The sequence below is a fragment of the Gorilla gorilla genome, chromosome 10 (genome assembly GCF_029281585.2).
Source record: "Gorilla gorilla gorilla isolate KB3781 chromosome 10, NHGRI_mGorGor1-v2.1_pri, whole genome shotgun sequence".
NCBI lineage: Eukaryota > Metazoa > Chordata > Mammalia > Primates > Hominidae > Gorilla > Gorilla gorilla.
The window spans coordinates 118597371-118615476 of NC_073234.2; the positions used below are offsets into that span (position 1 = coordinate 118597371).

The 18106-nt window shown below is 38.7% G+C and overlaps 1 protein-coding gene across 1 annotated transcript in view; it reads right to left on the bottom strand.

Annotated features, from left to right (window-relative positions):
- The window catches only part of C10H12orf42 (chromosome 10 C12orf42 homolog), a 416673-nt gene that overhangs the window by 92057 nt on the left and 306510 nt on the right, over nt 1-18106 (bottom strand). Inside the window, exon 6 of the mRNA XM_055357852.1 lies at nt 3041-3110. Within this exon, the coding sequence (XP_055213827.1) occupies nt 3062-3110 (49 nt within the window). The 3' untranslated portion in view covers nt 3041-3061. The remainder of the gene's footprint in view (nt 1-3040; nt 3111-18106) is intronic.

Sequence of the window (18106 nt, forward strand, 5' to 3'; positions counted from 1 at the left end):
ATATTATATGCTATAGGATATTGTCTCCTAATAGGTAATTACCCTAATAGGTAATCAAAGGCACACTTTAATCTTATTATGGAGTAAAGAGAAATATGTCCTATGGCATGAGAATCTATAACCAGTTTTATTCAAGAATAAAATGGCAGACCAGACTGTATTCTATATATAATCTCTAAAAAGTCCCTTTTGTTTTTTTAATACTGGTGGGACGAGATGCACAGTCATTCTGATCCCAAGTTATAAATACAAAGTAAAAACAAAATCCATTCAGGGACAAACCTACTATTCAACATTGTATCTAATAAACCACAATGAAAGGACAGTTGAAAAAGAAAATGTTGCAAAGCTCATCCTAGCCAAGAGTTGGCGAGCTAGAAGTTTTAAAATGCATATGCCCTAAAAACTGGGCGCTCATCTTCACCACAGTGAAAATAAAGCCCAAGGAGCTTATGTGGCCTCGACTGCCAAAAAGAGTGGCGTGAAGTTCAGGGATCCACCAAGTTTTAGAATCCAAAGGGAAAAAAATGAAATAATTTTCTGTTACACTCCACTTTCAACCTCTCCAGATGGATTACGAAAATAGTGAGAAATCTAACAAAGCATTGCACAACTCTTCAGGCTGTATTTGGGTATATGACAATGAGAGAGAGGCAGCATTTATCAGTTGACTCTGCCCTGGAATATTTTCTTAATGCTGATCTCTGGCAAGGTGACCGGGCACCATGACCCAAACCAAGTGGATGATTAAATCAGCCAATTAATAAGTACATACTGAGATGAAAGGGAGGACAAAGCAGCCAGGATAACTACAGCTGGCACATTTCCCCATGATTAAGCTTTGACCTTCTTAGATCAGCACACTGGATGCTGGACACTGGACACTGATCCTCCATCGAGACCACTGAAATTGCTTGCCGCTGCTCCATATGCCAGAGCCCTGTTGTCCTGCAGGCTTCATCAACCACGTGGCACTTCTCTTATTCTGCTTCTTCCCACCATGCCATATCCCACCTCCCCCCAGTTCAATACTACTCCTTGGAATTGCTTACTGGCTAATTGTTTGCATCTCATCCCACCACTATTAAAAAAACAAAAGGGAATTGCTATTCTGTCCCTGATTGGATTAGACACTCTTGGGGACCAGGAAAATATTCTCAAACATACATCATATAAAAATGTCTGAATACATGTGTTTTAGAGTCAGACTTCCCACATTTATAGTCCTAATTCTGTGAGTTACCACTTTCTATCCCTGTGACCTTGAGGCAGGCAGCTGAGTCTCTCTATGCCTCAACTTCTCATATTTATAACAGAGAAAACAGCAACTACATTTTAGGATTCTTGTATAAATGAGATAATAATGTACATAAGGGTTTATTGGAGTTCCTGGCACACTGGTAAATGTTCAATAATGAATGGAGTCCCAATTTTCTGGCCCAATTTCTAATTTTCTGGTCCCATTCTGTGGTATTATATGTGTCATTTAACTCTCATAACAATCTTTTGTGGTATCACTATTATCCCCATTTTGCAATAAGGAAACTGAGGCACAGAGAGTTTCACCTCATGGGTGAGGTCCTGAAGATAGTCATGGCAGGACCAGGATTTGAAGGTAGGCTGTCTGGCTCTAGGATCTGTGCTCTTCATCTTCATGCTGTACTACCTCAAAACAAAGTCCAATCTGGCAACCACACAGGAAAATCATATGGGACTCTCTCAGAACTTAGGTGCCAATAAGACACCGCGACCATTTGTAGTTGAAAATTATGTCCCCATGAGTAGTTATTATTCATCACTTACATTTTAATGGAAACAGGTAGACCTGATTTTCTAAAAGGAACTGAGGTCTAATAGAAGCTATGTTTGAAGCCAGCCATAAAAAAAAAAATTCTCCTCATACTTTCTGTGACCCTTGCTCCATTTTAATTCATTATTCAACAGTTTATGAGACTGTATCCTGAATTGCAGAGTATTCTTCTGTTAGGATAGCACTTGCCTGAACTATAACTGTTAAGTAAAAGCAAATGGAAAAAAAAAAATTCTATTGGAAGGATATCCACACCCTGCTTTATGATAGAATGATGACTCCCAAGAGGAAACAAATAAGATGGCCTGATCCCTAGAAAATCAAGCCACACCATCTCAGCTTCTGACACAATGGCCCTTGGATGTTCAGTGATGTGACTAAATTTTTAAGGCAAGATGAGCCTCCATAAAGTAAGAACAAAATGCTCTGCACAATCCAAATTGTGTAAAGGCCTTTGACCAAAAGTTACACCTAAGTATCTACCTAGAGCTACCAAAGACAGAACTATTCCCTAGCCACTGCACTACCCTTTCTGACTCCAGGTTTCCAAAGAGCTAAAGAAATGTAAGTGACCCCAAGGAACTAAAACTGCTGGAATAATTTTTTGAGACAAAGCTTGAGAAACAGAAAAGCAGTTCTATATGGGGGAAAGAAATCATTGTTAAAGCATAGAACTGCCACCATGGGCCTTCCAGGGGCATGGCCAGAAACTCTGCTGAAAAACTGACTTTCTTTTACAAGAAATCAGATAATAAGACTCCTTTAAGAAGTACAGAATAGTTAAATTCATCACATAATTTAATTGTACAGGTTATTAAATAGCAGTTTGCCTCTCCTCCTTCTCCGACGCTGCTTTTGTGTATTAAACTCAGACTAATCAAATTGGGGATTCCAAGAGTACTGTATTAGTCATCCTCATCCCTTTTAATTTGTTTAATGGCCGTGTGTGTGTGTTTGTGTGTGTGTGTGTGTGTGTGCGCGCGCGCTAACAGCAGTGCATCGCTTAGCCTCAAGACAACATGTAAATAAAGAATGGATAGGGAAAGTTTTGCAGAAAAGAATAAAGCGTGTTTCCTTTCTAAAGTTACATTTGATGTTTGAGTAATTCATGAAATGTGTACTGCAAGCAATGGTGCTTATTATTTCTTAGTGGTCTCCAGACACAGGAGAAGAGCGACGGCGAAGAAAGGAAGGAAGGAAGAAAGAAAAGGAGCCTGAATTTACACTCACCGCTTCAAAAGCCCTTTTGTACTAAGCCAACTTCTCCTGGCTGAAGATGCAGTATCTGCCAAGAAGTCGCCTGCAAGAAAGCACACCACACAACAAAAGTATAAAACAGTCCATTAAAGGGCTCCTTTTCTACCCACCCCCAACTTCTTTTAATAATTTTTTTTCTTTTGCATAAAAGACACATTTTTAGAAAGTGGCACTCACTCGGTGCCCTACAATGCTGACTGGGATTAGAAAATAAGCTGCCTCGTTAGTGAAGTTTCGAGTTCGGTTTGGCTGTTTGGGTCAATTGTCTTTTCACCTGGCTCGAGCCACCAAGTCAACGTGAACTAAGAATAGGAGTTATTTAGCATGTAGGACCCGTCGGAGAGCAAGCCTCTCGGAGCAGTGGTCTGAGAGGAGCGAGAATGGCTGTCTTGTTTGGGTGGTTGTTGTTTTGAGCTGCTCTTACACATTCAGACTTTCTGTCCATTCAGCCAGAGAGGCCACGTGTCCGAAACCTGAAAGGGGCTAGTGCTTTAGAGCAACGTGGTTAAACTTGCCTTTTCATATGTGGGATTTTCCATGTGGACAATATTTGTTCTCTAGGCATTTTGAGAAGCCTGCTCATATATGGATGTTTTTCAATGTTTATATTTTCAAGTATGTGTTTAAAAACCAGCATAAACTGTGGGGGATATGAGAGGGTAGGAGGAAGAGAAAGTAGAAATAAACAAAGAGTGGTCAGTAACTTCTTCCATCACAGGCTGCATAGACACCTGCTGGAAAGTCACAAGTCCTGTGAAATGACTCGCCGAGTGTTTTGATCTCCATGATGCCAACTGGCTGACTTTTCCAATGAACTGACCAGTTGTTTTGGCATCTTTCAGGAACAACTCTGATTCAATCTGAATTATTTAGAAGTAATTACCCCATGGATGGATAATCAAGGCCTGTGCTTTCTTTCTATTTTGTTTCTAGGCACCTGCTTTTTGGGGCCTATTTTAATACTAATTCATACCCCAAACTTGAGAAGGGTGTTTCAGTTTACTTCAGTGAACATTTTTATTGAACATCTGTCATGCGCCAAGCACTCTGCTAGCTTCTGGAGATAGAAAGATAAAAAGAGGTGATTGTGGCTATCAAGAAGTTTGAGATTTTGTGGGAGACAGACATGATTTAAAGTAATGTCATGAAAAGAAACCCAGAGTGGTTTGTGGCTATTGGGAAGGAGACTTTTAGCATAACCTGGGACTTTCAGGAATGACCTTTCAAGGCAGTGAAGAATGGGCTGAGATTTGAAGAATATGGAGGAATAAACCAATTAACCAAGTGAGAAAGAAATTTCTGGAAGAAGAAGCCATGTAAGAAAAGGCAAAGAGGCATAAAATGGTGGGATTAGCAGTTCAGTAGACCTGGAGCATAAAATGTGAGAACAGAAAAAGAGGGGATGAGATGGAGAAAAAGAATAGTGGATTATTGCACCGTGGAGAGTCCAGCCACCATTTTAAAGCATCTGTAGTTTGTGTCAAGGGCAACAGGGAACCACTGAAAGGCCAAATCAGTAATATGAGGGGATCAGATCTAAATTTAGTTATATCTTCATGTAAATGGATTTGAAAACAGGCCGTGGGAGAAAGGTTAGCAGACTATTACAACCATTCAGGGAAGAAAGAATAAAATTCAGAATGACGGATTTGGTGGTGCAGTTGAGGAAGAAATTCAGATTTGTAAAATGTATGTCAGGCAAAATTAGCAGGATCAGGAAAAGGGAGAGGCTATGATAATTTCCAGATTTCTAGTTTAGACAACAGGATGGTGACAGTGCTGTTGACCAAGAGAGGGCCTCCAGGAAGAATGATCTGAAGGTGAAGGAGGAGAGGAGAAGTAAATAGGGAGCATGACAAATTCTGGTGCCTCCTGGGACAGTGGGACAGAGTTTAGGAGGCAGTCAGACGCAGGTAGAGTGAGCTTCCAAAAATCAATGATTTAAACCATGCCTTCCCAATGGAGCCAACATTTCCCTCAAAAAAAAAAAAAGGTGAAAATTTACTTTTGGTGGGAGGAGTCAGCAAAAAGCTCTTACATATTACAATTGTTTGTGGCCCTTCAAAGGGTCACAAACACATACCTATATATCTATAATGCTATTACAATTTCATGGCGAGGAGGGGAGAAAATTAGGTGGCAAGTAGGAAAAAAACATGTCTGAAAATGATCCTTGGGATGGCAGTAACGAACTAAAGATTGAAAAACAATGACTTAAATCTGTGGTTTTATTGTTGGCTGTTACGAACTCAAAGAGAGTTGACTTCATTGGCTAACATGGAGTTTGGAGCAATATTTGCACTGGAGAAAAAGCCCCTGGATAGCTTAGCACAGTTCTCTTGGGTCAGGATCTTCCAGGTTGCTGTTTATTGAAATGCAGATTCCAGGACTCACACCTTCTGTGATATTGATTGAGAATTCCATATGAGTAGAGCCCAGAAATCTGCATTTAAAATAATTTCCTTTTTTTTTTTGAGATGGAGTTTTGTTCTTGTTGCCCAGGCTGGAGTGCAATGGTGTGATCTCAGCTCACCACAACCTGCACCTCCTGGGTTCAAGTGATTCTCCTGCCTCAGCCTCCCGAGTAGCTGGGATTACAGGCATGTGCCACCACGCCCGGCTAATTTTGTATTTTTAGTAGAGATGGGGTTTCTCCATGTTGGTCAGGCTAGTCTCGAACTCCTGACCTCAGGTGATCCTCCTACCTCAGCCTCCCAAAGTGCTGGCATTACAGGCATAAGCCACCGTGCCCAGCCCACTAATTTGCTTTTTATACTTTGACCTAACTAATTTAAAAATTCAAGCATCTGGGTTTGGTGCGGTGGGTCACGCCTGTAATCCCAGCACTTTGGGAAGCCGAGGTGGGCAGATCACAAGGTCGAGAGATTGAGACCATCCTGGCCAACATGGTGAAACCCCGTCTCTACTAAAAATACAAAAATTACCTAGGCATGGTGGCACACGCCTGTAGTCCCAGCTACTAGGGAGGTTGAGGCAGGAGAATCATTTGAACCCAGGAGGCAGAGGTTGCAGTCAGCCAAGAATGTGCTACTGCACTCCAGCCTGATGACAGAGCAAGACTCCATCTAAAAAAATAAATAAATAAGTAAAAATTAAAAAAATAAAAATAAAAAATATTCAAGGATCTGAGATTGAATTAGGAAGCAATATTCCAATGGTGGATGAGAAATTTTCAAGAGAAGAAGCATTGTAAAATCATAAGCATACTATAAATGGAACTTAGGAGCTTAGGTCTCACTTTCCAAACTTTGAAATGGGTCACTCAACAACAACAAAATAGATGTCTCTCTACAAAAAGAAGAAAGACAGAGGTGGAGGTAGCTTTGGTAACACAGCTACATTTGTTTCAGCTTGAAACACCAGTAGCCTGTGTAAGCTGAAAAGGGGAAGTTAATCTGAATCCACTGGCAGACATCAGTTCTCATGGGAGCCCCAACGAGGTTAGTTTTACGTAAACTGTGAAAGTACCAGAATGATCTTCTTCATTCACCCAACAAATTCTACTCTGTAGCAGGTACTGCCTGACCTCTAGAGTTACACCATATCCATCAAAAACTCACCAGAGAAATAGCATTTATGGAGATTGTCTGAAAGATATCCACTCACCTATAATCTACACCTCTACCCCTACCCTGTCTCACAGGTAGGGAGAAAAGCTAAGACACATTTAAGAAAATGCTAGGCTGACTTTGGGAAATGCCATAAGCTTATATTGTATTTCCCTAAGATGAAAGACTCCTTCTCATTTTGCCACCATGTCACTTGTAAGAATGATGTTGAGTGTGGTCATTACTTTGCCTAGTAATTAGAACGAGCACTCTTCTGGTGATTGTTTCTGTTAGGTGATTAGTAATCGTAGGGTTTTTCTCGTGTTTTTATTTTGTTTTAACTCATGGACACTGAGAATTACACGGCTGGTCTTTATTCCCCCCTCTTAATTTAGGCTGCTAAAAAAGCAAAAACCAGACTTGCTCATTCCCAATAGGAAGTAGAAGGGACTCAATACTATGTGTTTTTATTAGCCTCCTTCTTACTTCCATTTTGTGTTCTTAAATAAAATATATACCAGAACCATGGCATTTATTGGTCTTTTAAGGGACTTGTAAATGAGGTTAAGGCATTATGTTATCTGGAAGTTACCAGCTGAGAAGGGATTAGTTATCTGATTGACCCATCCTAGCTCAGGGCAAAGCTGCAAAGAAACAGATATGAAATAGGTAAATTCTGAAGAAAATGGCAAACAGGAGGAGCAGAGCAGGAACGGTAAGGTCAAGAGAACAGTGTTTACTCAGTTCTACCCATGTGATGGCATTGCATTCAGTAGCGGGTAACCTAAGGCAAGAATTGGGTCAGAAACAGTTACTAATAAAGGTTTAGTTCATGGCACACTAACCACTAGGGGTTTTACTAATATCCTACCCTCAACTCCCTCCTCTTATATTTCTATTTTTCATATAAATTTTTATTGAGATAATTGTAGGTTTAAATGAAGTTGTTAGAAATAATACAAAAAAACACTCTAGAGCTTTTATCCAACAGAACCTCAAAATATGTCAAGCAAAAACTGTTGTTTCTTACTGCTGATATCTCCCAATAGCAACATTTTGTAAAACAATGTGATATCACAACCAGGACATAGATATTAATACAATCCACTGATCTTATTCAAATTTTTCATTCTACTTGTACTTATTTCTGTCTGTGCATTTAGTTCTATTTAATTTTATAACATATGTAGTTTCAAGTATTTACCATCATAGTCAGGAAACAATACCATCACTACAAGGGTGCCCTTTTATAATAATCACTGTACTCCTCTTGTATTTTTTGAAAGAATTTGTATAAAGTTGGTTTAATTGCATTCTCTTGCTCTATTTCATTTCATTTCATTTTAAGGCGGAATCTCTTCTCTGTCGCCAGGCTGGAGTACAGTGGCCCGTTCTCAGTTCACTGCAACCTCTGCCACCCAGGTTCAAGAGATTCTCCTGCCTCAGCCTCCTGAGTAGCTGGAACTACAGGCGCGTGCCACCATGTCCAGCTAATTTTGTATTTTTAGTAGAGGTGGGGTTTCACCATGTTGACCAGGGTGGTCTCGATCTCTTGATGTCGTGATCCACCTGCCTTGGCCTCCCAAAGTGCTGGGATTACAGGCATAAGCCACCATGCCCAGCCCTTGCTCTCTTTTTAATAGATGTAGAGCCTATAGTGAGATTTTCTATTTTATTGCTGAGACTGGTGAATTTTATCTTTATTTTTATTTTGTCAGTCTTGCCAGATATTTATCAATGTATCATTTTTTTTTTGAATAACCAGCTTTTGGTTTCATTAATTGTTTCTATTGTCTTACATTTTTTATTTTATTGGTTTCTGCTCTTATCTTTATTATTTCCTTTCATTCTTTGGGTTTGATTTTCCCTTTATTTACTAGTTTCTTGAAACAGGAACTAAGATTATTGATTTGAGATTTTTCCTCTTTTCTAATGTAAACTTTTTGTGTTACAAATTTTCTTCTCAGCACTGCTTTAACTATGTCTCACATGTTTCCACATTTTATACACTCGTTTTTATTTAGCTGTATGTATATTTTTTACTTACTTTGAGTCTTCCTCTGTGATCTATGGATTATTTAGAAATGTATTTTTAATAATCACTATTTAGAGATTTTCCTGTTGTCTTTGTGTCCTTGTTTTCTAGTTTCTCTCTATTATGGTTATAGTATATACTCTATATTACAAGTTTTTGTTTAATTTGTTGAAGTTTGTCTTATGTCCCATGATATGTTCTGTCTTGGTTGGGAATGTCCCATAGATGCTTGGAAAAAGCTGTGTATTTTGCCACTGCTAATATATAATGTCTCACATTGGTGATTATGTTGTTTAGAGCTTCTATAACCAAGCTTATTTTCTGTCTATTAATTCTGTCAGTTTCTGGGGACACTGTGTGTTGACATCCTCAACTATAATTCAGGATTAGTCTATCTCCTTTCAGCTCTATCAATTTTTGCTTCACATCTTTTGAGGTTTTGCTGTTTGGTGCATACCTGGTAAGATCTTTATGTTTTCCTGATGGACTAACCTTTATATCATTATATAATGCCCCACTTGGTCTCTAGTAATTTTCTTTAAAGTCTACTTTATCAGGTATTAATATAGTAAATTAGTGATTTTGTAAATTAATGTTTTCATGGTATATCTTTTTCCATCCTTTTAATTTTAACCTACCTATGTCATTGAGTTTGAAATGAGATTTTTGTAACTAGCATATAATTGTCAAACTTCCTTTTGAAAGTGCAAAACTGGGGATAAGGATATCAGAGAAGAGGGAATTGAACTGAAAGCTATAGATGAGGGTGGGGAATGGCTATGTAGTGCTCTGTATATGAGAAACAAAGAAAATTCTGTGGTAGATTCTTTCTTGGTTTCTCTTCTGGTTTAGGAAGACCCCAAGTCAAAGACATGGGGGCAGATGATTACACAAAACATAAGTACTATAGGCTGAATTGTCACCCCCCCCCCAAATATATATGTTAAAGTTCTCACCCCCAGTAACTCAGCATGTGACTATATTTAAAGATAGGGTCTTTAAAAAGGTAACTAAGAAAAAATGAGGTCATATAAGTGATCCTTAGCCTAATATGACTACTGTCTTTGTAAGGAGAGATGATTAGGATGTAGACAAGTGAATGCACAGAGGAAAGACCATATGAAGGCATAGCAATAAAGAAGCCATCTGCAAGCCAAGGAGAGTGGCTTCAGAAGAAACTAAACTCACTAACACCTTGATCTTAGATTTTTACATTCCAAAATGATAAGAAAATAATTTTCTGTTGTCTAAGCCACCCAATCTGTAGTATTTTCTTATGGTAGCCCTAAAAAAACTAATACAGTAACTAAGGGTATGGGATAAATGAGTTGAGCAGGGAGAAAAAGCAATAAAGAGTGCATTCATAAGACGTTTTCTATTGTAGACATTTAGGATTTACTCTTGGATTCTTCTGTCCCTCATTGGCTAAGGGCAACTCCTAGACAAAGTGTTAAATTTCTGACATTTCTGGACTACCTGTGCTTGGGCTAAGCTAGCTTCCATGGTGTTGGAGAAAGCTCTTCAGCAGATAAGCAAAGAGTCACAGGTACTTCAGGTAGGAAGTTATGATTGTGCTTGATCACTCATCGTCCACTGTAGTTGCAGGTGAACTTAGGTGTGGACCATTGGCGTATGGGTAAGCATCAACAATATCTACTACAGACCCTTCCTTCTTTTTCCCTTCCTTCCTTCCTTCCTTCTTCCTTCCCTCTTTCCTTCTTTCCTTCTTTTTTCTCCTGCCAGGCTCTTGGAAATCTCAGTCTCTTTGACATGTGATATGGTTTGACTCTGTGTTCCCACCCAGATCTCATCTTGAATTACACTCCTATAATTCCCACATATTGTGGGAGGGACCTGGTGGGAGAGAATTTGAATCATGGGGGTGGTTTCCCCAATACTGTTCTTGTGGTAGTGAATAATTCTCATGAGATCTGATGGTTTCGTCAGGGGTTTCTGCTTTTGCATCTTCTGCATTTTGCTCTTCTGCCCCCATGTAAGAAGTGCCTTTCACCTCCCGCCGTGATTCTGAGGCCTCCCCAGCCTTGTGGAACTGTAAGTCCAATTAAACCTCTTTTTCTTTCCGGTCTCGGGTGTGTCTTTATCAGCAGCATGAAAATGTACTAATACAACATGTCCCTTGAGAAACAGTCTTTCAAGTCCTTGTGTGATAAAATGGCCAAAACCTTCTATTTGGCCATCCTCAACTGCTCCCTTCCTTAAGAAACTAAGTTGGTCCAGAGTGGGACCCATGTGAAATGAGTCTTAGGGCATGGTAGGTTTATAATTACAGCTCTGGACATACAAAAGAAGTTATTAATACTTCCACCTTTTGTTATAGTTACCGTCTCTTGACAGAAGAGAGTAGGATATAGACTGTGGAACTAGGTCAAGAAAGCTACCAGGTCTGTTTTCATGGCTATAGGCTTTTAGGACTATCTATCAACTTGGGAAAGAAGTTCATAGGGTTCCATAAAGTTCATCCGGCTTACTCAAAGACTGTCTTGTAGTATGATGTCAAATTGTAGCTAATAGTAAAAACAGTTTTCCAGGAGTATTCCTTCTGTTAATCTTCCTCATAAATTTTCAGTGATGGTGGTATGTAAGAGGATAAGAATTTAGAGTTCTTGCCTTTCATCCATGCACTTAAAATTTGAGCTGACATGGGTTCAAAAGTGATTTTTCATTATGTTTAAAAGCCTAAGAAATGGTACACTGTCTAATCAAAATGGCATAAATCATTTGCTCTTGGCAGAAACTTTATTATCTCATCATAAGGACACTAGAGACTCTTGTTGATTGGTTTTTCAATTGGCTATTATGGATGTGATTGATTAATTTGAAACATAAAAATTTCGTGAAAAATCATGAATTAATGGATGTATGTGAGGGATACAATCTCTTAAAATACAAGGTTCAAGTGGGATGTAAGCTCTTGAGGTGACACACCTGGAACCCAGTGGCCTTGGGCTCCAAAATTATCTTCCACCAGTCTACTCCTCATTATTATTATAAGATGTAGGAAAGATGCATCCTATTTTTCCCCTAATATAACAGGAAAGGAAACTAAAGCCAAAGAGAGAAATGTAGCTGAGAACCCTGTTTTCTGCCCTTTCCACCTTACTTTGATGGTACTCACCACTTCTCTCATTTGTTCATTTGTATTTCAGATTATGCTTTGTTCCAAAAAAATTTACTCTAACTCACAAAAGCACAATAAATACATTACATACTATACCATCAAATCCTGGAAGAAGTCTCTAGTCAGGTTTTCCTGACTTTTTGTTTTTCTTAGGGTTAGCTCTGAATACTAGACTCATTCTCTTGGAGGGAGGGAACTCAAAATGGGCAAGAATGATTTGTTTTGCCTTAGCAAGATAAGGAATAATACTATTTATATAATGTTTACCAAGGGCCACACACTATTTTAAGTGCATCGTACAGATCAGTTTTACAGATTAACTCATTTAATCCTCATAAAGCTTCCATGGAATAGGTACAATTAACTGCCTTACAGAATAAAAAAAAAACTGAAACACAGAGACATTAGGGAACTTTCCCATAGTCACAACATTAATGATTAATGCAGATAGGATTCAAATACAGGCTGTCTGGCCCTAGAAGCCAACTTTTACTACCAAGCTAAGCTGTATCTCAGAAAGGGCAGATGGGATGACCACTGAGGTCATGCTATAGACTCCATTCTTGATAAGAAGACATGATCATGGCAAGTAAAGATCTCTTTGCCCCTTTAAAACATATACTTTTGTTTCACCAATGTATGGTCTTTTCATATCAATGAGGATGAGGAAAATAGTTGAAGAAAGGCTGAATAATAATTGGAATTTAAGTATCTCTGTTATCTACACTTGGGCAATTCTTGGAAGGTAATAATGTCCTAAGTTAAAAAAAGGCTGGAATTGTTGTCATTTTCTGAGCAGCAGCTGCATCAAGATTTGCCATGAAATAAAGTTTTGGGTAAGACAATTCACCTTTCCTCTTATTTCTGTAGCACTTGCTAGCTACACCTTTAATGGCACTGGTCACCACATAACTTATCATTTATTTGTGTGCGCCTTGACTCATTACAAAAAGAGGATTTAAGGAGGCTTACAAAACTACATACAATTATACCAAGTTTTAAAAAATAGGCAGGCGGGGAAACAGAATAGTAAATGTGTACTGCTAGCTACCTCAATTTCTCTCCTTCTGGTAAGAGTACTCTGAATTTCCTTTGAAATCTCCCTCTCTCATTTATGTGTCTTGGGTGGGTTCAATCTCATCTTCAGCTTCAGAGTTGGGCTCTGTGTGGCTTATGGCAAGCAGTGTTTCTACTGTACTAGTTCAGAAATGAGCAGTTCACCTGAATAGATCCAAGGAGAAAAAAGGAGACAATTCCCAGAGTTTTGGGAAAAGATAATGTTTCTTTCTTTCACTTGATTCCTTTTTATTTTTTTGGCAATGTCTAACATGTTTCTTTCTTTCTTTTTTAATTTTATTTTTCCATAAGTTTATTGGGGTACAGGTGGTATTTGGTTACATGAGTGAGTTCTTCGGTGGAGATTTGTGAGAACCTGGTACACCTATCACCTGAACAGTATACACTGCACCATATTTGTTGTCTTTTCTTTCACTTGATTTATTGGTGATGTGATGTGAGGATTGGAACCACAGAGGCCATTTTGATACTACGTGATATGGTTTGGATATTTTTCCCCTCCAAATCTCATGTTGAAATATGACCTCCAGTGTTGGAGAAGGGCCTAGTGGGAGGTGTTTGGGCCATGGGGGTGGATCCCTTATGAATGGCTTGGTGATATCCACAATGTAAGGGGTGAGTTCTTGCTCTGGTAGTTCACATGAGAATTGATTGCTTAAAGAAGCTGGCACTTCCCCACCTCTCTCTTGCTTCCTCTCTTGTCATATGATACTCTGGCTCTTCCTTTGCCTTCTGCCACGATTGTAAGCTTTCTGAAAGCTTCATCAGATGTGGTGTCAGCACCACGACTCCTGCAAAATCTTTATGCCTACAAAACTGTGAGCCAAAATAAACCTCTTTTCTTTGCAAATTACCCAGTCTCCAGTAATCCTTTATAGCAACAAAATATGGCTAATATGAAAGAAGTCAGTCTTAAAATGTAGCTGCTTCATGGAAAACAACAGAGCTGAGTATAAAACTGAGTGTGTTAATATCACTTTAGCATTTGAGAATTCCTTCCGGATTTTCCTATTTGTTTAATTGGTTAAGATAGGTTTAGTTGAGTTTTATGTGACTTACAAAAGAAACGACTCCTAATGGAAACAAATATCAAAAGAAAAATTAAAAACATGAGACAAAAACAAGGCCGGGATTAACACACAAAATGCATCTACTTGCTTCAGGTAGACCACTGATTTGGGTCTGAGCTTTTTAGCAGTCAGTGCAAAGACAGAAATATGAAGTTATTTTGAGGGTTCAGAGTGTCTGTAGAATAAAACAAGCCAGATGCTTTAAGGAGAGCAAGTATTCCTAGAAACAGGAACTGGAGAGAAATTTCTCTCATGGGCTTTCATAAAAGAGACATTATTGGGAGATGTCAGCAGGATAGAGATTCTAGCTCTCCTCAAGGAAATGTGAGCTGATTTAACAACACCCATGCCTGTACAAGATCTCCAAACCTTCACAAGATCTCCAAAATCCAAGTGACAGATCACAGCTTCCAAATGGGACACAAAAACAAGAAAAGAACATTGAAGAGTGTAGGAAGGACGGTTTAACTCCATTCACATCACCCATTCCCAAAATCTACATAGTGTAGCCCTGGGGTAGGCCTGAGAGAGACATCTTCCTCCTAGGAGCTCTAGTGGGAAAAAGTGGGTAAAATGAACATCCAACTTCCTGAGAACTCAGGCTTCATGCCTGCACCCACAAACCCAGGCACCAGGCCCACCCCAGTGGAACCACAACAATGTGCCTGGGCAACAGGCTTTCCTATCCACAGACCCAGGCATCAGACCTGCCTGCCTATGGACTTCAGCAGCAGGGCCACCCACAATCCTAGCCAGCCAACTTACTCAAAATATTTGGCCAGACTGAGTTGAGAAGCATTTTCTCTATCAAGGTCCAGTGTGAATGGAAACAGGTAACTACTTTGTACTAGTCTGGGTTTTCCAGAGGGACAGAACAATAGGATATACGTGTGTATATATATATATATATATACATATACACACACACACACACAGAGGAGAGAGAGAGTTTATTTGGGAGAATTGGCTCACACAATTACAAGGCAATGTCCCATCATAGGAGTCTGCAAATTGGGGCAAAAGAGAAGCTGGTAGTGTGACTCAGTCCAAATCCAAAAGCCTCAAAACTAGAGAAGCAGATAGTGCAGACCTCAGTCTGAGGCCAAGGGCCTGAGAGCCTCTGGGCAACCCCTGGAGTCTAATGTCCAAGGGCAGGAGGAGAAGAAGCAAAGTGTCTGTCATGGGAAGAAAGAGAGAGTGAGAAGACTCAGCAAGCTGCTTATCCCCCTTCTTCTGCCTGCTTTGTTCTAGCTTCACTGGCTGCTGATTGGATGGTGCCTACTCACAGTGAGGGTAGGCCTTCCTCTCCCAGCCCACTGAGTCAAATAAGCCCCCTCACAACACCTCCACTGACACACTCAGAAACAAGGCTTCACCAGCCATCAAGGCATCCCTCAATCCAGTCAAGTTGACATCTAATATTGACTATGATATACTTCTTCAAATGGACATATATCAATCCAAGCCTACAAAGAATGCTGAGGATAGATAGAAATCATAAAAAAGAACAAAACAAATTCTGGAGCTAAAGAATGCAATAACTAAACTGAAAAATGCCATGTAGGGCTTCAATAGCAGATTCAATCAAAGAGAAGAAAGAATAAAAGAGCTCAAAGACAGTTCATTTGAAATTATTCAGTCAGAGGAACAAAAAGAGAAAAATGAATGAAAATGAATGAAGAAAGCCTGTGGGAGTTATGTGACACCATCAAGTAAACCAATGTACATATTATGGAATTCTCAGAAAGAGAAGAGAAAAGAAAATGGCAGAAAGTTTATTCAAAGAAATAATGGCCATAAACTTCCCAAATATGAGGAAGAAAATAGACATCCAAATTCATGAAACACAAAAGACCTTGAATAGATTAAACCTAAAGAGATCTACACTGAGAAAACATTATAAGTTTTCAAATGTCAAAGACAAAGGTAATTTTAAAATCAACAGGAGAAAAGTGATTTTTTACATATACTGGAGTCTTCATAAGACTATCAGTAGATTTCTCAGTAGAAATCTTGCAGGACAGAAAAGAGTAGTTTGAGTATATTCACAGTTCTGTTGGAGGAAGAGGAACTTGCCAACAAAGAAAACTATACCAAGAAAACTGTTTTCTAAAAATAAAGAAAGAAAAAAGTTTCTCAGAAAACCAAAACAGAGTCCATCATCACTAGATCGGCTTTACAAAAGAAGTGTCAAATACAGTTTTTCAAATTGAAACAAAATGACACTAAACAGCAACACAAAAGCTTGTGAAGGTATAAATCTCATAGTTAAGCTAAACATATAAACAAATACAAAATCATGTAATACTGTAATGGTGGTGCATGAACCACTTTTAACCTTAGTATAAAAATTAAAAGACAGGCTGGATGCAGTGGCTCATGCCTGTAATCCCAATACTTTGGGATGCTGGGTCAGGCAGATTACTTGAGTTCAGGAGTTCAAGACCAGCTGGGCAACATGGTGAAACCTCCACTCTACAAAAAAAAAAAAAAAATACAAAAGAGAAAAAAATTATCTGGGTATGGTGGCCCACATTTGTGTTCCCAGCTACTTGGGAGGCTGAGCCAGGAGGATTACTAGAGACCAGGAGGTCCAGACTCTGCAGTGAGCTGAGATTGCACCACTGTACCCCAGCTTGTGCAACAGAGTGGGACTCTGTGTCAAAAAAAAAAAAAAAAAAAGAAAAGAAAAGAAAATATTAAGAGCTATAACCATAAAAATTGGTTAATAAATGGATATACAATATAAAACTAATTGTGACATCAATAACACCAAGTGTGTGTGGAGGGAGCAAAAGTTTGAGTTTTTGTATGTGACTGAATTTATGTACAGCCACACAAAGTTTTCTCAGTTCAAAGTAGACTGTTATAGCAATAAAAGGTATTATACAAACTTCACTAAAACCACAAACAAAAATTCTATAGTATACAATATATTGCTACAAAAAATCATCAAATGATAAAGTAAGATAGCAGGAGAGGAAAGGAGGAACAAAAGAACACAAACAGACAAAAACAACAAAGAAAACAATAGTAAGTAGCTATTAATAGTTACATCAATAATTAAATAACAGACTAGTAGATTGGATTTAAAAAAAGATCCAATTATATGCTGCCAACAAGAAACCAACTTTAGATTTAAGAATACACATAGGGCTCATGTCTGTAATCCCAGCACTTTGGGAGACTGAGGTGGGCCGATCATGAGGTCAAGAGATCAAGACCATCCTGGCCAACATGGTGAAACCCCCTCTCTACTAAAAATACATAAATTAGCTGGGTGTGGTGGAGTGTGCCTGTAGTCCCAGCCACTCAGGAGGCTGAGGCAGGAGAATCGCTTGAACCTGGGAGGCAGAGGTTGCAGCTAAGCCAAGACCATGCAACTGCACTCCAGCCTGGTAACAGAGCGAGACTCCATCTCAAAAAAAAAAAAAAAAAAAAAAAAAAGAATACACATAGGCTGAAAGTGAAGGGTGGAAAAAGATATTCCATGCAAATTGTAACCAAAAGAGAGAATAGGTGCTATAGTAACATGAGATAAGATAGACTTTGAGTCAAAAACTGTCACAAGAGACAAAATAGGTCATTACATAATGATAAAAAGGTCAATTCAAAAGGAGGATAAAACAATCAATATATTTTTATCCAGCATCAGAGCACATAAGAAAATAAAGTGAAGATTGATATATCTGAAGGGAGAAATAGACAGCAATACAATAATAGCAAAAGACTTCAATATCCCCCTTGAAATAATGGACAGATCATCCAGACAGAAAATCAACAAGGGAGGCTGACTTAAACTATACTGTAGAGCAAATGAACCTAACAATTGTATACAGAACATTCCACTCAACAGCAGAAAATATACCTTCTTCTCAAGCACATATGGAACATTCTCCAGGACAGATCACATGCTAGAACACAAAACAAATCTTAACAAATTTTAAAAGATTGAAATTATTCCATAAGTATCTTTCCCAACCAAAATGGAATAAAACTAAATATGAATAAAAAATGAAAAGGAAAAATTCACAAATATGGGAAAATTCACCAACACATTCATCAACAACCAATGGGTCAAAGAATAAATTTAAAAAATTAGAAAATACCTTCAGACGAACAAAAATAAAAACAACATACCAAAACTAT